At 42.9% G+C, this 27,581-nt stretch overlaps 1 protein-coding gene across 1 annotated transcript; it reads right to left on the bottom strand.

Annotated features, from left to right (window-relative positions):
• Nucleotides 1-965: 965 nt before the first annotated feature.
• On the bottom strand, nucleotides 966-17,199 carry DPPA2 (developmental pluripotency associated 2). The gene is made up of 7 exons (XM_006155158.3): nucleotides 17,173-17,199; nucleotides 14,480-14,624; nucleotides 12,383-12,543; nucleotides 12,239-12,292; nucleotides 11,601-11,844; nucleotides 7,797-7,992; nucleotides 966-1,359 (listed from the first exon to the last, which is right to left on the bottom strand). Exons 1-7 carry the CDS (start codon nucleotides 17,197-17,199, stop codon nucleotides 1,254-1,256), a joined length of 933 nt encoding a protein of 310 aa, XP_006155220.2. The 3' UTR covers nucleotides 966-1,253.
• Nucleotides 17,200-27,581: the final 10,382 nt, after the last annotated feature.

Genomic DNA, 27,581 nt, shown 5'->3' with positions numbered 1-27,581 from the left:
ACAAACTGTGGTACAGCCAGACAATGGAATAGTATTCAGTACTAAAAAGAAATGGGTTCTTAAAGGATGAACACACACTGAGTAACCTTAAATACACATTGCTATGTGAAAGCCGACCGAGAAGGCGACATATGACATGACTGCAGATTTCTGGCAAAGGGAGAGACTATGGAGACAGTAAAAGGATCTGTGGCTTCCAGGGTTACCCCCGTAGTGTAGTGGTTAAGCCCTGTGCATAGAAAGCCGGCTCCCACATGACTGAACACAGTTCAAATCCCAGCCCTGGTGGCTCGAAAACTGTATCAGACATGTGTCTTTGCATGCCCCAAATCCTGATTGGATGAGGAAATAGAGAAAAAACAATTGCAGCATGATTATAACCCATTAGGGTGAGAGTAGTGGGAGAGCAATGAGTAGGTGGAACACAAGGGACTATTCTGTATGAGACTTGACTGGATATGTATCGTTATACATTTGTCAAAAGCCAAAGAATGCACAGCGCAGAGTTATAGTTATGGGCTTTAGTTAGCAATGTATCCCTATTGACTCTTCAACTATAAAAATGTACCACACTAAAAAAAATTGCCAGGCACATGTACATGCATGACCAAAATCCCACTGTTAACAATAGAAGAAACTGGGAATGGGAGGGGCATGTGAGGAGTATATCAGAACTCTATACTTTTTCTAAATTTTTCTGTAAACCTAAAACTGCTGGAAAAAAAAAAAAAAAGTATATTGGGCCAGCAAGTGGTATGGCGGTTAAGGCGCTGTATCCCACATAGCCAACTCTGTGGTTCAAGTCCCAGATCCAGCAGCCTGAAAAACATGCAGGGCACTTGTGTGTGTGTGTGCCCCAAATCCTGAGAGAATGGAGAAGGAATTGCAGCATGGTCATCCCACTGAGAAGTGATTTCTCACTTTCTCTCTCTCTCTTTCTCTCTGGCAAGTGCGCGTGGCCTGTGGCAAAAAGTCTAAAAAAAAAAAAAAAGTGTATTAATTGAAACTAAACAAATTCTATTCTATGTAACAAAATACAAGTATGCACTCAAGCATCAGGAGTCACTAAGGATGGTTAGGACGCAACACAGCAATTATTGGGATGCATGATCATGTAACTATGGACTCCCCATCATTTGTCCTTCCTGGTAGAAGTACTTTTATAAATTTATGTCCTGTTTTGGGCACATAGTGGTATGGCAGAAAGTATTTCTTGAATCTGCTTCTTCTCAATTGCCTTCAGCTTAAAATACTTAGACTGGCATATTTTGGGGTGACACATTGTGGTCTCCTACACTGTTTGAAGCACATTGCTTCGTCTTCTTCATTGTGATTAATCTTTTCATTATCTTCTTATTCCTACAAAGCAAGTTAGAAAACAACCGTGAGGGACCAGCAGTTGGTGTAATGGCTATGCTGCTGGACTCCCATGCAGTTGACTGAAGTTCGAGTCCCAGACCTGGTGGCTTAAACTCACACCTGGCACATGTGCATGCGTGCCCAAGATCCCAAGAGGAGAATGGAGAAGGGATTGCGGCATGGCCATCCCCTATGGGGGCGGATTTCTTGCTTTCTGTCTCTCTGGAGCGCACACGCCCTGTAGCAAAAATGTCTCCGAAATAAAAATGTCTTAAGGCCAGCAGGTGACATGGTGGTTACAGGTGCTGGACTCCCACATGACCGACTGCAGTTCAAGTCCTGCACCTGGCAGCTTGCTTTCTCACTTTCCTTCTCTCTGTCTCCCTCCTCTGGTCAAATTAAAATAAATAAATAAATAAAGTTAAATAAAATAATTCTTAAAAAAAAAAAAGACTCTATGCCCTTCTACCTTCCTGCCTTTTGTGCTTCATTTTCCCTCAAAGCCAGCCACAAAATCTAGAAATACTACTCTAATCTTCTCCCACCTTTCTGCGTAGGAGCTGGCCAGAGAGAAATTCTCTGATCTCTCTTAGTTGATGGTATGTCATGCGATCTTCACTGCAGAAAGGTTCTGCCCTACAGAGTGGAACAAATACCAGAGAAAAATCCAAGCAGACAAGCTGCGTGGTTTCCTCTCTCAGTCTACTATTAGATCAGACCTTCTTTGTCCAATCACGTTTTTATATAAGTGTGCACTCTTCATTGAACCCAAGCATAAAAATGGACAGTTATCTCTTGGGTCTTAAGGTAATTTAGAAAAGTTTCTATGTTACATGAAATTCTAATAAAATACATACAATGCGTTCTTCTTAAACCTGTCCTTTGTTGTAGGAGTGTATACCGTGACCCGTATGGTGGAGAAGGGAAGATTTCACACTTTTCTGCGTCTATGTGTTTCATGTATTATAATCAGCTTCACTTCCTTAATTATTATATTCTCTCATCTCTTCTAACAGCCCCTCCCATTCACACATATTATGGTTTGTCCATTAAAAAATAATAATAGGGCTAGCAGGTGGCATGGTGGTTAAGGCAGCTGGATATCACTTGTCTGACCCTGAGGTTTGAGTTCTGAACCTAGACTCTTTTTTTTTGGACAGGTTTTTGCTATAGGGTGCGTGCACTCGCCAGACAGACAGAGAGGGACAGAGATAGAAAGCGAGAAATCACTCCCCAGGGGGGATGGCCACACCACAATCCCTTCTCCTCCATTCTCCTCTTGGGATCTTGGGCACACACGCACACGCGCCCGGCGTGAGTTTAAGCCACCGGGTCCGGGACTCGAACCGCTGTCAACTATGTGGGAGTCCAGTGACATGCCCATTACACTAACTGCTGGTCCCTGAACCTAGACTCTTGAAAAATATGCTTGGCACATGGGCATCCATGCCAAAATCCTAAAGCAGAGATAACAGTGTGACTGCTGCCCTAGGAGTGTGCTTTCTCATTGTCCTTCCCTCTCTCTGGCTCTTTCCAGACAGCAAACACATCAATAGCAAGTTAAAGAAATAAGTAAAAAAAAAAATGTAGAGGAAGAAAAAGGGAATGAGAAGCAAGGATGGGAAGAAAAGGGAGAAAGAAGGGAGGAAGGGAGAGAGAAGAAAGAGAAAGAAAAAGAAGAAAAGAAAAGAAGAGCCGGCCTGTGGCCTAGTGGTTAAAGAAGTGGGATCCCACACGACTTAATTTCAGTCCTGCACCTGGCAGCTTGAAAAATACAAGTGGGACCAGCAGTTAGTGTAATGGCTATGTCTCTGGACTCCCATGTAGTTGAGCGCCATTTGAGTCCCAGTCCCGGTGGCTTCAACTCATGCCGGGTGCGTGTGCGTGTGTGCCCAAGATCCCGAGAGGAGAATGGAGAAGGGATTGTGGCATGTCCATCCCCACTGGGGGGTGATTTCTCACTTTCTGTCTCTCTGTCTCTGCTTTTCTGGCAAGCATACATGCTCTGTGCAAAATCCTCTTCTCTTCAAAACGAAAAAGAAAAACACAAGTGGGGCATGTGTGTGCATGTCCCAAATCTGGGCAGGATAGAGAAATGGGGAAAAGATTGCAGGGAGACCTCATCTAACGGGGGTGGATACTTGTTCCCTCTTCCACCCTCTCTCCCTCTGTGTCTTTCTGAAAAGCACCAAATCTGTATTTCAGATTTTTTCAAATCTTGGAATGTTTACATATACAGAATAAGGTATCTTGGGGATCAACAAAATTAATTTGTTTCATATACACCTTACATACAGCCGGAACATAATTTTACACAATATTTTTGTATTTCGATGTTTGGACTGAAACCCATTACATCAGGGCAGGAGTAGAATTTCCCATTTGTACCATCCTGTTATGTTAGTGCTCAGAATTTTTAAAATTTGGCAGCATTTGAATTTAGGATTGTTTTTCTTTTTTCTTATTTTAGATTTTTGCCATATGGCAGATATGCTCTGTATGAGAGAGCCAGAGAAAAGAAAAGTGAGAAATCATCCCCAGGGAGGATGGTCACACCACAATCCCTTTTCTGCCAATCTCCTCCTGGGATTTTGGGTACCTACACACGCATATCTGAAATGTTTCTGAAGTTGCCAGGTCTGGGTCTCAAACCACAGTTGGCCATGTGGGAGTCCAGTGCCCTAACCACAATGCCATCTGCTGGCCTCCTAGGAGAACTTATATAACTCTCAGCCCACTTCCTTTAACTCACTCATCTCCCCAACTTCCAACTGTACTTTTGGGGTCCTCATTTTCCACTTCCCACTGATATGCTAATTATTTTACAGTTCTTTCCCCAGTCCCTTCCCCTTTTTTTGAAAAAAAAAAAAAGATTTTATTTAACTTTATTTATTTATATTTTTTAATTTGTCCAGAGGGGGACAGAGAGAGAAAAAGTGAGAAAGCAAGCCACCAAGTCTGGGACTTGAACCATGGTCAGCCATGTGGGAGTCCAGTCCCATTAACTACCACACCCCCTGCTCGCCCCATTCCCCAGTCCCTTCTAATTATACTGCCACCTTTTATAATTGTAGTTATTATTATGTATTTTTATTGCTAGAGGTCCTATATACTCGCCAGAGAGAGAGAGGGGAGACAGAGAAAGCACCCAATGGGATGCGATCATACTGCATTTCTTCCCTCCATTTCTCCAGCTGATCAGGACTTTGGGCCTCCAAGTACACGCACGTGCAAACACACACACACATATGCCCAGAGTGCTTTCCAAGTTGCCAGGGCCTAGGACCAGCAGTTAGTGTAATGGCTATGTCGTTGGACTCCCATGTAGTCAACCACGGTTCAAGTCCCAGACCCGGTGGCTTAAAACTCACGCAGAGCGCATGTGTGTGCATGCCCAAGTTCCCAAGAGGAGAGTGGAGGCGAAGGAATTGCAGCGTGGCCATCCCCCCTGGGGGGTGATTTCTCACTTTATATCTCTCTGTCTCTCTCTGTCTGTCTGGCGAGCGCACATGCCCTATAGCAAAAACCTATCCAAAAAGAAAGCTGCTAGGGCCAAGATTCAGACGATGATTGGCCACTCAGGATCCAGCTCTCTATGCATACCACTTAATTGCTGTGCTAAGGGCTGGCCCGATTCCTTTTACTTCTTACATACTTTACCCACAACTTACATGCTAAGAACTCCCAGAGATGTTTGTCTCTAGCTGTCCTCTCGGAACACGTGAATGTGTTTCAAGGGTTATACAAAGGCCTTCAAAAAGTTCATAGTAAAGGGCCGGCAGGTGGCGCTGGACTTCCACATGGCTGATTGCAGTTTGAATCCTGGACCTAGTAGCTTGCTTTCTCACTTTCCCTTTCTTTCTCTCTCTCTCTTTAGTAAAATTAACATAATAATAATAAAATGATGATGATGATAATGATGAGATTAAATTTAAGAAATAATTTTTGCGTCCATAGAAAGTGCCTATTATGAGAAAAATGCATGTACTTCAAAATTTTTTATACCAAAAATAAATTCAGGGCTGGACACTGGTACGGCCATAAAAAGTGACACTCTACAAGGCTGACCCACAGAAGAGGTCCCAGGATTGTGTCCTGAAAACCTCCCTGAGCACACTGGGTGCATGCTGGTGAGGCTGGGGGTGGGCTGTGGCATAGACTCTATTGTGTGGGAACCAGCAATTAGCATAATGGCTATGTCGCTGGACTCCCATGTAGTCGACCGCAGTTCACGTTGTGGACCTGGTGGCTTAAAACTCACGCCAGGCACGTGTGCGTGCATGCCCAAGATCCCGAGAGGAGAATAGAGGAGAAGGGATTGTGGCATGACCATCCCCTCTGGGGGGTGATTTTTCGCTTTCTGTCTCTCTGTCTCTCTCTGTCTGTCTGGCGAGCGCACCCCCCAAAAAAAAAAACCCCCCAAAAAAAAAAAAAAAAAATTATAAAAAAAAAAAAAAAAAAGACTATTGTGGGTGCTGCCTCTCTCCTATGCTCACGGAGAAAATAAATGAATAAACTTTGAAAAAAATAATCGCTTCTTTAAACTGATGGCTTTTTAATTTAAAAGAAACAAACAAAATGAACAAACAGGTATTTCCATTTTTCCATGAACCTTTCTTAAGTCCCTTTGTATGTGATACCTTTTTTTTTCTGAGAAAGATTTTTTGCTATAGGGTGTGTGCACTCTCCAAGAGACAGAAAGGGAGAAATCACCCAACCAAGGGAGATGACCATGTCACAATCCCTTTTCTTCCATTCTCCTCTAGGGATTTTGGGCACACACACAAACACACCTGGTGTGAGTTTTAAGCCACTGGGATTGGGACTTGAGATAAAACCTTTGGTTTCATGACCAGCAGTTGCGTAATGGCTATGTCACTGGACTCCCATGTAGTTGACCGCAGTTCGAGTCCCAGACCCAATGGCTTAAACTCATGTGGGGCACGTGTGCGTGTGTGCCCAAGATCCTGAGAGGAGAATGGAGAAGAGATTGCGGCATGGCCATCCCCCCTGGGGGAGGGGGGTGATTTCTCGTTTTCTGTCTCTGTCTCTTTCTTTTATTTATTTATTTTTTTTTGGAGAGGTTTATTTATTTATTTTTTTTTTGCTATAGGTCGCGTGCGCTCGCCAGACAGATAGAGACATAGAGACAAAAAGCGAGAAATCACCCCCCACGGGGGATGGTCACGCGGCAATCCCTTCTCCTCCATTCTCCTCTCGGGATCTTGGGCACGCACGCACACGCGCGCGGCTTGAGTTTTAAGCTACCGGGTCCGTGATGCGAACCACGGTCGACTACGTGGGAGTCCAGCGACATAGCCATTACGCTAACTGCTGGTTCCCGTGTCTCTGTCTCTTTCTGTTGTCTCTCTCTGTCTTTCTGGAAAGTGCACATGCCCTATAACAAAAACCTCTCCAAAAACAAAAACAAAAAAACATTGGTTTTCTCCTTCTCTCCTCAGACTCATTCTTTTATTTCCATGTATTTTTTTATTTTTTGGAGAGGTTTTTGCTATAGGGCGTGTGTGTTCACTAGAGAGACAGAAAGTCTGTCTCTTTCTGTTGTCTCTCTCTGTCTTTCTGGAAAGTGCACATGCCCTATAACAAAAACCTCTCCAAAAACAAAAACAAAAAAACATTGGTTTTCTCCTTCTCTCCTCAGACTCATTCTTTTATTTCCATGTATTTTTTTATTTTTTGGAGAGGTTTTTGCTATAGGGCGTGTGTGTTCACTAGAGAGACAGAAAGTGAGAAATCACCCCCCAGGGGGGATGACCACACCCCAATCCCTTCTCTACTCTACTCTCGGGATTTTGGGCACGCATTCACACGTGATCAGCGTGAGTTTAAGCCACTGGGTCCAAGACTCGAATCACAGTCGACTACATGGGAGTCCAGCGACATAGCCATTACACCAACTGCTGGTCCCTATTTCCATGTATTTGTATTGGCTATTTCCACTACAAAATTATCATTAGGCAACTGGTGCACTCATCTTCAGAATGTGCTATCAATCTCCTCTGAAGTTTCTCTAAGCTACTCAAATCTAGGTATCGCCCATATATTTGGATACCTTTTCTTACTCATTTCCTTTGAGTGTGCAAGATGGATTTTGTCTCACTACATTCATATTCTCAAGACAGTGTCTGACACATAAGAACAATAATGTTTGTTTTTTCTTTAGAGTGAGTCCCCAAAATCAAAGAAGAGATAAGGTACTGATTTGCAGATACTTTGTAAATCTGTTAAGAATTAGCCACATTTATCTCAGTGGATTAGACCACTTCTAAGTTCTTTTTGCTTCGTATTTTTGCCGGATCTATAAATACCAAATTAAGAGAACAGGACGTTTGCCCTGTGCCTTCTGTTAGATCACTGAAACTCATTTAGACATCTACTTTCCAGTGAGCCGTGTTAGAAAGATACTTCAGGCTTACCTCTCAGCACATTCAGGGCATAACATATTATCTTCCAGTTCTGGGGACGGGAAAGTGCAGGCTGGTAACAGGAAGAGAGAAATCATCCTCCTGGGAGTGTTTGGCACCCAGGCCTGACCTGCACGGAACTGCAGGCGAACCCAGCCTTTTGTGTCCGCGGGGAGAGGTCTGCCATGGACCACACACCACCTGACACCTGGGAGAGAAAGAGAAGCAAATATAAACGGCAAGATCAAGACAGCACTCCGAGGCCCCGCATGGCAGCAGAAGCATGGGGGGTGCTGCTGCACTGTGCTGCATGCCAGGTCGGAGGGCTCTGGATGCTCATCCTGGGTCTACCTGAGAGCATCAATGCAAGGCAGGACTGCGGCTGGGAGCCCATGGAGAGGTTCTGTCTCTCTCTCTAAAGAAAGAAGTAAACTTAAAAAAAGAAAAAAGAAAAGAAAAGAAAAGAAAGGACACAATATATCCTTTTAGCAAGTCACTCATAATTTTGTTCTTGTACATTCTGCTCAGAAATCAGCTGAACAACGGGACTGGCAGGTGGTGTAATGGTTGCATTGCTAGATTCCCATGTGTAGCCGATTGCGGTTTGAGTCCTGGACCCAGTGGCTTAAAACTCTCAATGAGTACGTGTGCGTACATGCCCAAAATCCCGAGAGGAGAATGGAAGAGAAGGGACTGCAGCATGGTCATCCCCACTTAGGGGTGATTCCTTGCTTTCTGTCTCTCTGTCTCTCTGGAGGGCCACGAGCCCATTAGCAAAAAACTTCTCTTTAAAAAAAAAAATCAGTTAAACAAGATGTATGAAAAATGTAGACCAAAAGACATAACCTAACTTCACAAATTATACAGCATAAGGGATAGTAACAGTTACCTTTTCAGAACACAGCTTTGTATCCAGGATTTTGCCAAGTGGTTTACATGTATTCACATGTTTATTCTTACGTATTATTATTTTAGTTTTTGCTATTGGTGTGTGTGCATGCCAGACAGAGAAAGAGAGGGGAAAGTGAGAAATCATCCCCCCCCCCCAAGGAGGGACGGCCATTCCACTAACCATTCTCCAGTCTCCTCTCAGGATTTGGGAAATGCACACACACATGCCCTGTGTGAGTTTCAAGCCACCAAGTCCAGAACTCGAACCACATAGTCAGCCATGTGGGAGTCTAGTGCATTAATCTCCATGCAACCTGCTGCTCCCCACCCGTAAGTACATTATTAATAGTTATGTTCTATTCGCTTCTCTAACTTGCAGGTGAGGTGACTGAAGCTTGTGTTGTTAAATACCTGTCTAAATTTCCCAGGGCTAAGATCTGGATCCAGGTATTCTGATTCACAGACTGCCTAACCACATTGTGCTGCCTCAACTGTAGAAAACAAGCAAAAGGGGATCTGATGGTGGCAGAGCAGTGAACTCTGTGGTCTGTGAGGCTGACCCACATGGGGAGATTCCAGGTTTGTATCTAAGACCTTTCTGAGTACTCTACGCATGAGTGTGCCCACCCTCCTGGGCTGCTGAGGCGGGGGTGGATCACGGCATCGGGACCTGTTGCAGGTGCGATCTTTCTCTTTCACTTTCTCTTCCTCTCTCTGACTCATGGAAGAAATAAATGAACTTAAAAGAAAAAAAAAGAAAACAAGCAAAAACTTGTTCTTTGAAGTGTATGAAACAAGGGGCCAGCAGATGGCATGGTGGTTACAAGCAAAAACTTTTTCTTTGAAGTGTATGAAACAAGGGGCCAGCGGATGGCATGGTGGTTAAAAGCACTGGACTCCCCACATGGCTGACCATGGATCGAGTCCCAAACTTGGTGGCTTGCTTTCTCACTTTGCCTCTCTCTCTCCCTCTCTCTCATTCTATCCCTCTCTTGTCAAATAAAAATATACAAATAAGTTAAATAAAATAGTTTTTTTAAAATCGTACAAAACAAGACTAGCAAATGGTTTAGCATTTTACATGGCCGATTATGGTTTGGGTCCTGGAACCAGTGACTTGAAAATCACTCTGGTGCATGTGCATGTGTGTCCAAGATCCCAGGAGGAGAAGGGACTGTGGGATGGCCAAACCTTGAGGGAGGGTGATTTCTCACTTTCCCTCTCACTGTCTCTCTTCTTCCATGAGTACAAACACCCTAAGGCAAAAAAATCTCTTTTTTTAAAAAATAAACTTATACCTTAACTCCATTTTTCATATTTTTTTAAGAATTATCTTATTTAATTTTACTTATCATTATTTTTTAATTAGGCCAGAGCGAGAAAGAGAGAGACAATAAGGGAAAGTGAGAAAGCAAGCCGCCAAACCTGGGACGTCAACCTTAGTTGGCCATGTGAAAGTCTAGCACCTTCACCATCACACTACCTGTGGGTACCAGAAAAAAAATCTCTTAAAAAAACCCCAAAAAAAACAGTGTAGGAAACAGTCTAATTAAGGAAATGTAACATTGACAGGAAAACAAGATAAATGGTGCAGATACCAAGTGTCTGAAACTGAGAGAAAAGAGTAGTGACAACGGGCTTGGGCAGCTGTGAAGTAAGCAGTGCAGGTACAGAGTATTCTATTGGGTTTCTCCTCTAAAGGTACATTTTGGACCACAACATACCCCACAGCTCGGTACACTTCCAGACCACAGGAGATACTCAGTACCAGCTGACTGAGGAGGAACATGAAAGGATAAATTGATACTAGCCCAGCTGGAATATTTTCAAGTTTCTTTCTTTCATAAGAGAGTATATGTGGACAGGACTCCCATATGGCCGACCACGATTCAAGACCCAGACTTGGTGGCTTGCTTTCTCACTTTCCCTCTCTCTCTGTGTGTCTCTCTGGTCAAATTAAAATAATAATGATGATGAATAAAATTAAATAAAAATAATTATTCAAAAATAAATAAACTTTTTAAAGAATTATTTATTTAATTTTACTTATTAATTCATTTTAATTTGACCAGAAAAAGAGAAAGTGAGAAAGCAAGGTCCAAGACTTGAACCGTGGTCAGCCATATGGGAATGTCCAGTGCCTTAACCACCACGCCACCTGCTGGTCCCAATAAATAAAGTTTTTCTTTTTTTTTTTTTTTAGAGTTTTTCGCCAGACAGACAGAGAAAGACAGAGAGACAGAAAGCAGGAAATCACCCCCCGGGGGGGGGGTGGCCACGCCACAATCCCTTCTCCTCCATTCTCCTCTCGGGATCTTGGGCATGCACGCACACACGCCCAGCGTGAGTTTAAGCCACCGGGTCCGGGACTCAAACCGTGGTCGACTACGTGGGAGTCCAGCAACATAGCCATTACGCTAACTGCTGGTTCCGCAATAAATAAACTTTTAAAATAAAAGAGAGAGGACCAGCCCTATAGCCTTGTGGTTAGTGGAACCAGATCCCACATGGCCAACTACAATTCAAATCCTGGCTCCAGAGGCTTGAAAAACACACTAAGAGTGACCCAAATCCCAATAGGATAGGAAGTGAAGGGACTGTGGTGTGACCACATCCCATTGGGGGGAGTCCTTTTTCCCTACCCTTTCTTCCCCTCCATTTCTCTGTCTGTCTCTCTGGTGAGCATGCACACTCTCTGGAAATTAAAAAAAGAGAAAGATGAGAAAGGATTGCTACTCCATCACCTGGCTTAGAGATCCATCCACACAAAACTGGACTCCCATCAAATCAAAAGATAAGTCCTATGTGATACGATTTCTAATCTGTGGGTATTTTAACCTTCTTCCCTTTACTCTTCAGTCTTGGGTTAATGAAAGTTAATTCTGTTTCTCTGTAATAGTGCTCAGGCTTTAAGTTTGCTCTTACCAGAAACCTGTGGCAAAAAGGCCACAACCAAAGGAGGAATAGGACATGAATTTGCAGCCTTCGGCCGAACTGCCCTTGCTGCAATTCTTGCCCATGATGCCATCATGGTTTCCTGAGCTGAAGATATCACTTCCACGACATTCGTCTCTTCCTCACTCATCTTGTAACTTTTCTCAAGCATCTCTTTCTTTGCCTTGCATCTCCTCGAACGCAATCTGGCCTCCTGTGGTGTTCCGGGAATATGCTGCAAATGAAATTTGGGATGAGCGTTCAGCGATCCTGAAGTACGGACTCTGTCCAGTTTGCATTCTGTATAACTGATCCAAACATGCATGTCAGTGTGGCGGAAAGTTAGGAAAGTGAGTAGTGGTTCTCAACTTGGGGCAATTAGGGTTTGTCAAGTCTGGTGGTGTGGGAAGGAGAGGTTACTACTGGCATTAGTGGGAGTGGGTAGAGGCCCAGGATACTGCTAAACCTCCTGCAGTGCATAGAACAGACACCCCAAACAAACCAATTACTGGGCTCCAAATGTCCACCGCGCCACAGGGAAGGCCCCCTGCCTTGAAAGGCAGCAAACAGCAGGAGGTGGGAAGGAGGGCAACTCGTCACCTGCACTCATCGGCACGCTCACCACTCACATGCTTTTGCTCTGGGTAAATATGCTTCTGGATCCTCGAATAAACGTCTATTTTCTAAGGAAATGAAGAAGAAAATAAAAGTTAAAAGTAGACAACAACTTCCAGACTTATTCCAACAGCAAAGATTCCCACCAATGTACTAACCTGGCCATCCGTACTCAAATTACATTGTTGGCACCAGTTCCTCAAAGTATCTCGATGCACATCATTAATTGAAGGCAAAACAGTTGGCAGGGGAAGCACTGGTATTTTATGTCTAGGTTTTGGGCAAGCTTTGAGCTGTTCATCTGTTTGAGGAAGATGAACTGAGTAAAGAATGGAACCAAAGTGGTAGTAAGTAGTAGTAATGTTTGTAAGGTTGTTCATAATTTTACAAAGACTTTTTCACACTTCTTATGACCTAGGTTTTTTTAAAGACTTATTTTACTTAACTTTATTTATTCATTTACTTTAATTTGACCAGAGATGGACAGAGGGAGAGAGAGAAAGCAAGAAAGCAAGCCACCAGGTCCGGGATTTGAACCAGAGTCGACCATGTGGGATTCCAGCACTCTTAACCACTGCGCCACCTGCTGGCCCCTTACAACTTGCTTTCTACATATATGTACACACACCTTTTTTTCCCTCGTATGACAAATGAAAGAATTAAATGTTTTGCCTATCATACATTCGTTAGAACAGCACACTTATGGGGCTGGCCCCATAGCCTAGTGGTTAAGGAAGTGGGATCTCACCCAGTTGGCCATGGTTTGAATCCCAGCCCCCCCATGCATCTGTGCATGTGTGCCCAAAATCCTGACAGGATGGAGACATGGAAAAAGGATTGCAGTGTGACAATGCCCCACTGAGGAGTGTGCTCTCCCTCTCCCTCCTTCTCTGTCTCTCTCTGGTGAATACACATATCTTCTGACAATAAAAAAAAGCTTTTTAAATAGTCTCAAGAAGCAAAACCACTGTAAATTCTAAATTCTAAGCTTTCTATATTACATAGAGGAGCCTGTTTTCTTTTGAGGCTCTCAACAACCACCTGGATAGAATATTTTACTGGGTTTCTCCCCTAAATGTACATTTTGGATCACAAAATATCAGCTCTCTGAACAGAAGTCAAAGAAACCAATGAACACTATCCCCACCCAACCATGGTCCACCATCCTGCTGGCTGCCTCATTTTTCTCCACAGCAACCCCATTTCACCTCACTCTCCTCAACTCCAACCCATCACTTTTTACTTCATCTTGAAGTCCTTATTATGGACCTACAAAAAAATTCTGAATATATTTAATGCCTGAGAACAGATACAATGGGTCATGATTTAAGGACTACTATATATTTGATCAATAATTACTTGCCAAACATTATCAGCGATTTCTCAAAAGTATTTAAGTATCATAAGAGGCAAGTAGGTACTAATTTCATTTATTTTTAAGAATTACTTATTCAGTTTTATTCATTCATTCATTCATTTTAATTTAACAGAGAGAGGCAGAGAGAGTGAGAGTGAGAAAGCAAGCCACCAGGTATGGGACTTGAACTGTGGTCAGCCACGTGGGAGTGTCCAGTGTCTTAGCCACCACACCACATTTTTATAGGTTACAGAATTGAGTGGCAGCCCGTAACTTAGTGGTTAAGGGAGCTAGATCGCACATGGTTTGCTGTGCAGGCTAAATCCTAGTCCCGGTGCTTGAAAAGCACACCAGGCACACATGCCCAGGATCCTGTCAGACAGAGTGGAGAGAGGGTGAGAAGGTTTTGTGGTGTGATCACACCTCACGGGGAGGAGGTGTCTCACTCTCCCCACCCCTCCACCCCACCCCTGCCTCTGGTGAGTACACACACTCTCTGACAATTAAAAAATCATAATAAATTAGGAGACTGAGCTTCATAGGTTGAGAATGTGAAAACATGTCTAGCTGCCCCATAAGAGCATACGCTATCCAAAGCGTTCTACATGCCTATTTTGTGTCTTAAAAGCAAAGCAGTTTGAGGCCGGCAGATGATGTGATGATTAAGGTGGCTGGACTTCTACATGGCTGACCACGGGTTCAAGTCCTGGACCTGGCAGTGTGCTTTCTCACTTTCCTTCTCTCTGTCTCTCTCTATAGTCAACTTCAAAAAAATAAAATTAAAATAACAATGAATAAAATTAAATAAAAACAATTCTCTAAAAAAAAAAAAAAAGCAAAGCAATTCATGGAGCTAAAGTGATAGGAGTCGCTACCTGAGCAAAATTTGTCCTCATACCTTTGTTTCCCCTAGGCTTCTTCGGTTTAACGTCGGAAGTTGAGGAAACATTTGGCTCCATCTGTTGTCCTCTTACATGTTCCTCTTTAACAGGAACCAATGTAAGAATCACAGTCTCCTCATCTGATTCTTCCTCAAAGAAATTCTGGAAAGGAAAGAAGTCGGTCACCGAGTCCCTCATTTGATGCCATGCCACAAAACCTCTTATTTAAGGCACAACTAACGAATAAGAGACTGAGAAGAAGCCCAGAAGGTGGCATGGTGGTTAAGGGTGTTGGACTCCCACATGGCTAACTGCAGTTCGAGTTCTGGACCTGGTGACTTGTTTTCTCACTTTCTCTCTCTTTCTCTCTCTCTCTCTCTCTCTAGCTCTGTCCCTCTCTGGTCAAATTAAAATAAGTAAATAAAAAGTAAAGCTGAAAAAATTTCTTAAAAAAAAAAGAAAGAAAGGAAGAAAGAAACTGAGAAGATAAAGCCAGCAGGTGGCATGGTGGTTAAGGCACTGGAGGCCCACATGGCCGACCACAATTTGAGTCCCAGACCTGGCAGCTTGCTTTCTCATTTTCTCTCTCTCTCTCTGTCTCTGTCTCTCTTTGGTGACTATACATGCCCTATAGCAAATTAAAAATATTAATAATTGAGGCCAGTAGATAACATCGCAGTTATGTGACTGGACTCCCACATGACCAACCACAGCTCGAGTCCCGGACCCGAAGACTTGAAATCACACAGGGAACATGTGCATGCACGCCCAAGATCTGGCAGGAGCATTGAAAAGAAAGGACTGTGGTGTGGTCATCCCTCCCACCCCCCCAGGGGTGATTTCTCACTTTCCCTCTCACTGTCCCTGTCTCTTCCCCTCTCACCCGCAAGTACATGCGCCCTAAGGAAAAAAAAAAAAAAAGACTTCTTAAAAAATAATAATAAATAAAATTAAATAAATTCTAAAAATTAGTAAGAAAAGAAACTGACAAGACAGTAAGTGGATAGAGAAAGAGGTTACTGAGATTGTTTTGAACCAATACTGATTATAGGTAATAGAAACAATAAAGAAATGAGCAAAAGGCAATTTACAAGTGGGTGATAAGGAAAGAGAAAACAGCATGGGGCTTAGTTAGGTTCAGGGAACTACTTCCCTCATGGCCTTCCTTCCCTTTCTCATCTGCTAAAACACACTTGCTTTCATTTCGTCTCCAAAGACAGTGTGGACCTGTTCCTGCCCTGCCGCCTTCCCACCTTGTGCCTTAGGATTCCTAAGATTCCCCATTCCATCTATTATCAAATTTCACTGGCCCAAACTACAACTCCTGTTACCCCCAGATCCATTTCGACTGTTCTTTCTGCTTGGATCGTCCTCCTCGGTTGGAAATTCTTCCATTACTTACTGCTATTCAGGTTAAAAACAAAACTCAAAAATGTCACAAATTTGCATAGGCTACAAATTCCTTAACAGCCTACCCCTGCCGGATTCTCCTGCAGTCCCAGGGCTTCCAGCGATCCAGCCACACCCAGCCTTATTTCAGCTGCAGGGCCCCTTTAAAGGGACAGAATGTGCGTTTCGCTCTTGATGTGGTAGCTAACGGGCGCCCAGCTCAGCGCAGGGTGGGCATTCAGGATAGTTTTAATGATCGAGTGGAAATGGTAAAGTGGAAAAGCAAGTGGGTGAGAAGGGAGTAGTATTTACTGCCTTGTTTGTGTAGCACACAGCCGTGGGAGGTGCTTTCTGTATATCTCTCATTTAATCTCCATAGTATACTTGTAATTTTATTCGTTTTCCTATTTTACAAATCAGGAGACTTGAGTTTCGGAAATGAAATGAACAAAGCCATGGAGTAATTCATGGTTGAGTGCATTCCAGACTTTAGTTTTTTTCCTCTCAAACCCAAGGGTAAAAACAACCCATTCCAACCTGTCTGGAAAGTTCTGTTCCTCCTCTGACACCATGCCCCGCCCGTTCTATTTAAATGTCTTCAATGGTTCCCCAATTATGCTTAAGCTCTTAGTTTGCATATAGTGATTTTTGCATCTGTATACCGCTTTTTCAAAGCACTCTCCACACACTTTCTCTTCTCATTAAAAAAAAAAAAAGAAAAGAGAAAAAAGAAAAGTTCTAAATTGTTGACTCGCTCCAGAGATAAGTGGGGTCTTAGAGTAGCATTGTGAGGAGTCCATTATCATATGCCTAATATTTATCTGATTCAATCCCCTAGCCTGCTACAGTGATCCCCTTAAACACACGATGACACCTTTTCTGCTTAGTTTCCCATCCTGTTCAGGACGACCCAGCTCGTCTGAGACCCATCTGGTTGGGAAACCACTATGAATCAGTTACTTCTAACAAGTCCAGAAAAAAAAGAAAAAAAAAAAAATTGGTCACTTTACTTTCTGACCTTAACCCTCTTCTACTTCCTTTTTTCCTTCGCTCTCCATTTCTCTGCCGTGTGTAACTTGCTCAGCTACAGCTAGTCTTTACAAAATCACTTTTCCCTTGGATTAGGAACAGAAAACGACTTTTACTCTTACCCAAAACATAAAGCCCCACAACCACGTGTAAGAAGCCTAACAATCCATTCGCAAAGAGGGGGAGGTTCTAGGAAATTAACATTTGTAGCCGAAGGAAAACGGGTGCGAGGCCTAGAAAGATCTTGAAAATAAACGACTGAGAAAATGAATAGTTTTGGAATGAAACTTACCCTCTCACAGTTGGTGGAGTCTGACATTTTCACTAACACCCACGTGGAGAAGGCAACCAGAGCGATGTTAAAGGTGTCTGCCGCTTTACTCCTCTTAACCTGAGGGTTTCTAGTCTGATTTCTCCTTTTATAAGCAAATGTCTCCTTCTACTTCCTGCCACTCAGATGAGCTGTTCTCCTCTCCTTTATTATCTGACAAGGAAACAATTATACTGTATCAGTCCTGTACTCTGCCTTACCCACTAGGGGATACTTGAAGTACTGAGGAATTACTATCATATGAAGTCCTTTATATAAAATTAGAATTTTATGGGCCAGCAGGTGGCGTAGTGGTTAAGGCACTGAACTCCCACGTAGTTCACCATGGTTTGAGTCCTGGATCTGGGGGTCTTCTTTCTCTGAGGAGCACACGTCCCTTGAAGCAAATTTAAAAAATAATAATGATTGGGACCAGCAGGTGGCATGGTGGCTAAGGTGCTGGACACTCCCACATGGCCCACCACGGTTCGAGTCCTGGACCTGGTGGCTTGCTTTCTCAGTTTCCCTCTCTCTCTCTTTATCTCTCTCTGTGTCTTTCTCTGCTCACATTAAGAATATGTGAATAAATAAATAAAATTAAATAGAAAAGTAATTATTAAAAAGCAATCATGATCGGGAACTAGCAGTTAGCATAATGGCTATGTCGCTGGACTCCCACGTAGTCAACTGTGGTTCGCGGTGTCCTGGACCCGGTGGCTTAAAACTCACGCCAGGCGCATGTGAATGTGTGCCCAAGATCCCGAGAGAAGAATGGAGGAGAAGGGATTGCGGCGTGACCATCCCCCCTGGGGGGTGATTCTCGCTTTCTGTCTCTATGTCTCTCTCTGTCTGTGTGGTGAGCACACGCACCCTATAGAGAAAATCTCTCAAAAAAAAAAAATCATGATGATAAAATTAAATAAATAATTATTTTTTAAATTAGATTTTTGTTTGTATTCTGTTAAAGTGGGATTCAGTAGAAATGATAAACTCTTGTTGATACGTTCCAGTTGAAAGAAAAGAATAAGTGTGAACAGTTCTAGGACAATACTGATGATAGATTAAATAATTTATTACATAAGTACTAGAAAAAAAATTCATAGGGACCAGACAGTGGTGCAGTGGTAAAATGCAACACTCCTGAGGCTGACCCACATGGCATAGATTCTGGGACCTGCAGACCTCCCTAAATAATTTGGCTCCTGCTGTTTCTGATGGAGGGCTGACTAATGCATGGTGGGGATCTCGCTGTTTTGAGACCCTGTTGGGAGTGCCTGTTTTTCTTGCCCTGTCTCTGTCACGCATGGAAGAAACAGATTTTAAGAAAAGAAGGGGACAAAATATTTGAAGGAGGTCTTTTAATTTTTTTTTTGAAGAGGTTTTTGCTATAGGGCGTGTTGTGCTAGCCAGACAGAGAGACAGAAAGCGAAATCACCCCCCAGGGGGGATGGCCACGCCACAATCCTTTCTCCTCCAGTCTCCTCTTGGAATCTTGGGCACGCAAGCACACGCGCCCGGCATGAGTTTTAAGTCACCAGGTCCAGGACACAAACCGCGGTCGACTACATGGGAGTCCAGCGACATAGCCATTACGCTAACTGCTGGTCCCAATTAATTATTTTTTACTTGACCAGCGAGGAAAGAGAGAGAGAGGGAAAGTGAGAAAGCGAGCGTCCAGGTCCGGAACCGGAACCGTGGCCGGCCATGTGGGAGTCCAGTGCCCTTCACCACTACCATGCCACCTGCCACCCCGTTGAGAGAGATATTTTATAACTGATTTGTACATGAGTGTGTCAATCACTGGGAGATTTCAATTGTGGGGTTTGGCCAATATCTTTCTTAGATCCAGTTTGAAGTACAACCATTATGCCTGCAAAAATAAGCCTGAACACAAGGGCCCAGCATTCACAGGGAGACAAATTCTTATCCCACACTCAGGAAGAATTAGAGTCACAGACACAGAGAGTAGTTATTCAAGAACAAGATCTACATGTCTACCATCAAAGGGATATGGAGACTGGGAGGAGAGGAACCATCAGGAGTCACTCAGCAAAGGCTCTCCTCTGGGTGGTGGGGCTGCTCTATCTGTAAATGGGGTCCAACTCTGGTCTCAATATCGAGAAAGAAATGATTTGGCTATCCAGCATAGGAGCAGCAAGACCCAAAACACTAACACAAGTGATGAAATAATACATGCAAAAGAAATTGCAAATTAGGGCCAGCAGGTGACATAGAGGTTAAAATGCTAGACCCCACAGGGTTGACTTTTTCTCCTTCTCTCTCTGGGGAGAGCACATACCCTAACAGCAAAAAGTGGGTGGGAAAAAAAAGAAAAAGGGACTGTAAGCACTTGGGAATTTCTAGAGCATAATATTGGAGGCAGAATGTGGCAACCCTAAAAAGCTACTGCTGGAAAATTACACTCAGTGGCACACTGAGGCCCAGTGTCCTTAGAGCAGGCTTTTTCTACCTCGAGGAAAGTAGTCTGATCTGTTAGAACCCAGGAGTATGGGGTCAGTTTAATTCAGTAGCATAAAGGGCTGGTAGGTGGCAATGGTGGTTGGGGGTGCTGGACTCCCACATGGCCAACCGTGGTTCAAGTCCCAGACCTGGCAGCTTACTCCTCACTTTCTCTCTCTCTCTTGTTCTGTCCTTCTCTGGTTAAATTAAAATAAAGTTAAATAATTTGTTTAAAAATGTTTGGCAGCATAATACATTCCAAGTGCAGTCTCTGAAGGTTCAACTTCAGCCTTTTGAGGACCTGCTTTGAAATTTAAATTATGAGGCCCCATCTCAGACCTTCCTAATCTGTCCTTGAGGACCAGACCCAGGGATCTGTACTTCAACAAACTCTCTGGTTAACTCTCAAGCTCTTTTAAGTCTAGAAGCATTGCCCAGATCAGAATTTGACCAAATAGCTTTTGAAATAGGCAGATAATGATAGATAAATTGAAAACTCAGCTCCTCCCTTCCAGGACAGACACTAAAATCTGTTCAAGGAGACTCTGACAAGCAAGCGCTCCACCTACCCGCATGGGTGTGACCTCTCCTGCTGCTTCTAGGAGATTTAGAAGGAAGCTGACTTGGTGGCCTGAGCTGGTCTTAGTTCTTTAGGCTGGAACCTGACTTCAAGTGGAGTGACTTATTTCTTTTGCCATATGTTCTTCTCTTCATAGTACTTAGAACAACGTAACTATCTGATTTGTTTTTCTGGATTTTTTTCCCCTTGGTTTTGAAGAATGTTATGTTAGGGAAAGTTAAATACATACAGACAGTAAGGGCTGGTTCTGTGGCCTGGTGGTTCACGTCGCCCAGTACTACACAAGATCGTGTCTTGGACTCAGCAACTTGGAAACCTCCAGTGTATGTATGTGCTCAAAATCCTGAAAGGAGGGAGAGATGGAAAATACAGGCTTGCAGCATGACCTTCTTCCACACAGGGTACTTTCTCCTCCTTCCCTCTTTCTCTGGTGAGTGCATGTGCCCTCTGGCAAAAACTTAAAAAAAAAAAGTAGATAATACCAGTAAGACAAATCCCCTCCCCTCGTATCTACCATACAACCTTAACAATCCACAACTCCTAGTTAATCTGATTTCTTTGAACCTCCACTGAGTTCCTCTGAAGGAAATACCAGATCTCGGACAATATCATTCATAAATCCCTGAACAAATTAGTTTTTTTCTACCGTAACTACATCTTTTTCATATTTAAGATACAAGTAATTATATAACTTTATTAAACTATTCAAATATGTGTCATTTTCTAAAACCTCACGGTAGCCACAACTCCAATTCTTTTATACATTTTCACCTCTTTCATTTTCTTTCTTTAACAATGTTTGAATCCATTTAAGTTTGGTTTCCATGTTACGATTAGTTGATATGTGGCTTAAATTTTTCTTTAAACAGCAAATGATTTCTCCATCTGTTTCTAGTCTCTACGATTTGTTGTTGTTATTGAACGGTATCTATTTCCTAGTTTCCAACCAGGATTTTGCTAATTTCACTTGATTCTCCCTTCAACCTATTCCTCTTGCCATTGCATTTATTATAAATTGGACTGATTGGAATGAATGTTGACTATATATCTGCTTACTGTTATTTACTTATTATTCTCACCCTCTTCACTTATCTGACTCATTCTTTAAGCTTAAATACCAAGCTGACCCCAAAAGAGATCCTGTTATTTACTTGTTAACTTCTTAGAAATCATTTTGGGCCAGCAGGTGGTGTGGTGGTTAAGACGCTGGATTCCCACATAACTGACCGCCATTCAAGTCTCGGACCTGGCAGCTTGCTTTTTCACTTTCTTTCTCTCTGTCTCTCTCTGGTCAACTTAAAAAATAATAGTAATAGAATTGATAAATTAAGTGATTCTTTTTAAAAAAAAAATCATTTGAATCTGCCATCCTGTATGCGTTCGGAATTTTACATTTACCTTAATCTCTGCGTTCAGACAGGAGGCTCCATAAGAGCATGGCCAGGTATGTGGAGTCACTCTCAGTCTCCCAGAGCCTTGCATAGTGTCTGGAGCAGGAAAGAGGCTCCATCATTATTCCTGATGCCTTAGGCTCCGCCTTTCGCCCTCAGGCCACCCAGCCCCCTCGTGAGGTTGATATCCCTTTCTGTGCTTCTAAAGGATTTGGTGTAAACACTAATCACAGAATGATCACAGACTGGGAACCGCTGACGTTCTGTCTCATCTTTATTTCCCTGGGGCCTGGTTCATAGCGAGCTCTTAATTAGATGCAACAAATCACTCTAAAACATACAGTGCCAACTTAAGTTTGAGGCTTAGTATATACCACACAGCTAAAAGGTAACCACTGAAAGGACACGTCATTATTCAAAGTACCTAGGCAGTAGAATGGAGATTTAAAACATAAAGAAAAAAAATCAATTTAGTACTTGTGTTCTAATATTTAGCCAATAATAGAAATAGTTCTGAAATTTAAAAATGCATTACCAGGCCAGTCAGTAGCATGGTGAGTGAGGCGGCTGGATCCTAAATGGCCGACTACACAGCTTGAATCCTAGAACTGGAAGCTTGAAAAACAAACTGGTCATGTGTGTGGGTGTGGCCAAAATCCAGAAAGGAGAAATGGAGGAGAAGGGATTTCAGCATGACCATCCCCCATGGGAGGGCTTTCTCACTTTCTCTGTTTCTCGCCAGCAAGCACATGTGCCCTCTGGCAAATTTTTAAAAATGCATTACCAGGACCAGCAGATGGGGCAGTGGTTATGTTGGTGGACTCCCACATGGTTGACTGTAGTTCGAGGCCTGGACCCAGAGGCTTGAACCTCATGCTAGGTGTATGTGCGTGCATGCCCAAGATTCCAGCAAGAGAATGGAGGAAAAGAGATTGCAGCATGGCCATCCTGGGGAGGGGGGTGATTTCTAACTTTCCATCTCTGTGTCTCTCTGGTGAGTGCATGTGCCCTATAGCAAAAATCTCTCTCTAAAAAAATAAATGTGGGGTGGGAACAGCAGTTAGCATAATGGCTATGTCGCTGGACTCCCATGTAGTCGACCGTGGTTTGAGTCCCAGACCCAGCGGCTTAAACTCATCCTGGGCGCGTGTGCGTGTGTGCCTAAGATCCCAAGAGGAGAATGGAGGAGAAGGGATTGCGGCATGGCCATCCCCCCTGAGGGATGATTTCTTGCTTTCTGTCTCTCAGTCTCTCTCTTTCTGGTGAGTACATGCACCCTGTAGCAAAAACGTCTTCAAAAAAAAGAAAAAAAAATTGTGGGGTGACCAGCAGATGTTGTAATGGTTATGTCGCTGATCTTCTATTTTGTTGACCATAGTTCAAGTCCGGACTCAATGGCTTCAAACACACCAGGCACATGTATGTGTGTGTGTGTGTGTGTGTGCTCAAAGTCCCTAAAGGAAAATGCAAGAAAAGGGACTGTGGTGTGACCATCCCCCTAGGAAGTGATTTTTTGCTTTCTGTCTCTCTGGCATGTTTCCCATAGTCTCAAAAAAAAAAAAAAAAAAAAAAAAAAAATCCCTGCTTTTTCCGCTTTTTAAACTCTAATGGGTCAAAGTCTTACGGAGTCGAACATGTACATATTTTTTCTCTAATTTGACTTCCATTGCTTTGTTCCTTGTCTAAACTGGGCCACTGGGGCCAGCAGGTGGCATGGTGATTAAGAGTGTTGGACTCCCACATGGTTAGCCACTGTTTGAGTCCCAGACCTGGCAGCTTGCTTTCTCACTTTCCCTCTCTCTCTCTCACTCTGTCCTTCTCTGGTTAAATTAAAATAAAAATAAACAAACAAATAAAGTTAAATAAAACAAATCCTTTAAAATATTTTTTAAAAATAATAAAATAAACTGGGCCACTGAAATGATAATTGCCCAAACAATCCTTTTTTTGGGGGGGAGAGGTTTTTGCTATAGGGCGGGTGCACTTGCCAGAAAGACAGAGAGAGACAGAGATAGAATGTGAGAAATCACCCCCCGGGGGGATGGCGACACAACAATCCGTTCTCTTCCATTCTCCTCTTGGGATCTTGGGCATGCACGCACAAGCAACTGGTGTGTTTAAGCCACTGGGTCCAGGACTCGAGCCGTGGTTGGCTACATGGGAGTTCAGCGACATAGCCATTACCCTAACTGCTGGTCCCCCATTTTCTTTTTTTTAAAGAAAAGTTAAAATAATTATTTTTTAAAGAATTATTATTATTTTAGAGTCTAAGCTCCAGGCCCTGCTGTAGAAACTCTGCTGTAGTTGGCAATTGGGAATAGCAGACAGGAGTTAGAGCCTGTGCATGAACATGGGGGACCACTGATCAGTTACTCTCCCTAACGTACAATGCCAAATGCCACCACGTCCAATGCAACACTTCTGTTGCCTGCATGCAATGAAGAAAGGGAAGAAAAATAGGGTATTCTCAAGTGTGACGCTGTGCTTCTGAACATACTAGCACTTTGTATTTCCCTCTGAGTAATTTCATTCAGTGATGGAAAAAGAACAGGACTGACGTTGGGTGGTGGCACAGTAGATTATGGTGTGGCCATTCCCCAGGGGGTAATTCCTCACTCTTCCTTTCACTATCTCTCTGGGAAGCATACACAACCTAATGGCAAACATCACTAGAAATAAATAAAAATTGTGGTTAATCCACACAATGGATTCATCAGTGAAAATTAACAAATTAATGTAAAAACCTGCATCATTCTCAAATGTATCATGCTAAGTTAATCAACTCGTGTGTCAACTCTGGAGCCTGGCGGTTAAGGGAGCCAGATCCCACACGGTCAACCACACTTTGAATCCCAGCTCTGAAGGTTTGAAAGCATTCTGGGCATGTGTGCACGTGTCTTTTACATTCTGACAGGATGGAGAAATGGAGGAAAAAGAATTGCAGCATAACTGTGATCCATCGGGGGTGCTTTTTCTCTCTCATGCATGCACCCTCTGAAAATGAAAACAAAAACAAAACTCATTACATTTATAAGACATATCAGGAAAAACAAAATACAGAAAATAAACCATCATTGGTTGCCAAGAGCCAAGGAAGGGGATTAGAGTTGACTACAAAGGGGCATGAAGGAATTTGGCAGAGAGCTGGAAATGCTCTGTGTCCTGTGATGGTAGTTATGTAACTGTGCATTTGTGACCATTCATAAGGTTGTACATTAAAAAAAAAGGATGGATCTTACTGTGTAAATTATACCCCAATAAACCTGATGAAGGCTAGAGAAATTAAATAAATCCCCAAAGCCACACAGTCATTGAAAAGTCTGGTAAGTGTCTGGTAATTACAAATCACTTCTGTGCAGGAAACAAAGACAGGGATGATACCTAACAGGCATTCCAGCAATTACTTTTGGCTGAGTACCTATCACTTGCCTAACATTGTAATAATGGTTTTACATTTGTTATTTTGTTTGTAATCCAGCAGCCCTGCAAAGGTGGGCTGTTACCTTCATTTTAAAAATCAGATAAACTGAGCTTCAAGGACAGAAATTTTAACATATCAAGATGCAATAAGCTTGAGCACTTGTGATTTTTAATAATTAGAAGTGAGGTGCCTTCCAATGAGGTATGAATAAAGAAGGTAGTTTTAAGACTTGGAGGACATCAGAAGTTATAGAAAAAATGAGACTGAAGCAGGGCTTTGAAGGAAGGGCAAAATAGTTTTGACTTTTGTTTTCTAGTTAGAGTCCTGGAATTCTAAGGAATTCTTGTCCAGTCTCTATAAACCTCTTTAATGACCCTAACTGTGCCCCTTTCTCCACACAAGAGGCAAATGGTCTTTTCAAAACATTAATCTGACATTTCAGCATGGTTCCTCGATCTTTTAATGGATTCCTGAGTGTTTTGTTTTTGAGAAAGATTTTTACTATAAGATGTGTGCACTCACCGGAGAGACACATAGAGAGAGGCAGAGAGACAGAAAGCAAGAAGTCATCCCCCGGAGGGGTGGCCACACCACAATCCCTTCTCCTCCATTCTTCTATTGGGATTTTGGGTACGTATGCACACGTGCCTGGTAAATTTAAGCTGCTGGGTCCAGGACTAGAACCACAGTCAACTATGTGGGAGTCCAGTGATATAACTATTATGCCATCTGCAGGCCCCTTCCCTGAGGGTTTTTTAAAATTATTATTTTATTTTATTTATTTATTCTTTTTTAATTTGACTAGAGATGCACAGAGTGAGAGAGCAAGAGAGGGTGAAAGAGAGAGAGAGAATGAGAAAGCAAGCTGCCAGGTCGGGATTCAAACTATGGTCAGCCATGCAGGAGTCCAGCACCTATAACCACCATGCCACCTACCAGCCCCCCTTCTCTGAGTTTTTAAGATAAAGAGAAAACAAAGACCATGTACTATCTGGGCCTCTATTCCTCTCCCATCTCATGGGTATTAATTATCTATTTGGGCTGGGAAAATCATGGCACATTTCTGCATAGAAAAATAGAAAAATTGGGTCAGCAGGTGGCATGGTGATTGAGGGCTCTGGACTCCCACATGGCCAGCCACAGTTCGAGTCCCAGACCTGGTGGCTTGCTTTCTCGCATTCCCTCTCTCTCACACACACTCTGTCCCTCTCTGGTCTAAATAAATAAATAAACAAATAAATAAAGTTAAATAAAGTAATTATTTAAAAGAAAAATTCATAAATTCATTAGAGTTCCCCAACAACCTATTATGTTCCCTGGATCTGAACTCCCAACATAGTGGCCTTTTGGTTTTTTAGATCCACCTCAGAATCCTCATAGGCCCACTGGCTAGAACATCCTCTCCTTTCATTGTTTTCAATTCTGACTCACCCTTCAGTGTGATATCAGTTCAAACTTTTTTCCAGGGAAATCATGCCTTAGGTAATGGACTCAGAATTCTGAGAAAAAGAAAAAATAAACAAAACACTTTTGGAATATTTATCTATGTTGTTCCAGTATAGAATACATATTCCATGGCCAGGAACAAGCTAACCAAATAACCCAAGCTTATTCTCCTAATGAGTGTGTTCTGGACCTAGTTATTTTGTTTTTGTTAGCAAATGTCTCCAACTTCGTTCCACAGCCTCACCCCTCTGACCCAGTACAGAAAGTTTTTTCTCCTCCCTGTCTTTCAAAGATTATTTCAAAGGCCAGCAATGGCATGATAGTTTAGGTGCTGGACTCCCACATGGCTAACCGTGGTTTAAGTCCTCGACCTGGATGCTTGCTTTCTGTTTTTCTACTTGTCTCTCTCTGGTAAGCCCATGTGCCCTATAGCAAATTTAAAAATAATACATTTTTTGGAGGGCCAACAGATGGTGTGGTGTTTAAGGGTGCTGGACTCCCACATGACAAATCACGGTCCGAGTCTCAGACCTGGCGGCTTGCTTTCTCACTTCCTCTCTCTCTCTCACTCTGTCTCTCTCTGGTCAAATTAAAATAAAAAATAAATAAATAAATAAAGTTAAATAATTCTTTAAATGAATATATAAATATTTTTCAAGAGATTTTTGCTATAGGGCATGTATACTTGTCAGAGAGACAGCGAGAGAGAGAGAGAGCGAGAAATCACCCCACCCCCCGGGGGGATGGTCACACCACAATCCCTTCTCCTTCATTCTCCTCCTGGGGACACAAGAACATGTGCCTGGTACGAGTTCTAAGCCTCGGGGCCTGGAACTAGAACTACAGTTGGCCATGTGGGAGTCCAGTGCCTCAACCGCCATCCACCCTGGTGGCCCCCAATAAATAAAATTATTTCAGCAGTTTTTCTATCCTTTAGGAAATGGGGAATTAAATATTGGGTGATTCCTTTTTTCCACCTTTGGACTTCATATTGGAAAATAAAAGGGTGTCGAGAGGAGGCAAACATCATTGCTGCTAAGTGGGTTAGAAGTATGGTGGTTACGTACTGCGCAGAGAAAGACAGATCCCATGC

This window comes from Tupaia chinensis, unplaced genomic scaffold (assembly GCF_000334495.1).
Source record: "Tupaia chinensis unplaced genomic scaffold, TupChi_1.0 Scaffold000437_1, whole genome shotgun sequence".
NCBI lineage: Eukaryota > Metazoa > Chordata > Mammalia > Scandentia > Tupaiidae > Tupaia > Tupaia belangeri.
Note: the sequence above shows the minus strand (reverse complement) of the source record. Positions and strands in the feature narration are given on the sequence as shown.

Excerpts from the sequence above, each read along its gene's own strand:
- DPPA2 (XM_006155158.3), bottom strand. The coding sequence starts at position 17,199 with ATGTCAGACTCCACCAACTGTGAGAGG. Across the intron at positions 14,625-17,172 it reads ACTCCACCAACTGTGAGAGG|AATTTCTTTGAGGAAGAATC; the intron begins GTAAGTTTCATT and ends TTTCCTTTCCAG. Across the intron at positions 12,293-12,382 it reads ATTTGAGTACGGATGGCCAG|AAAATAGACGTTTATTCGAG; the intron begins GTTAGTACATTG and ends TCATTTCCTTAG.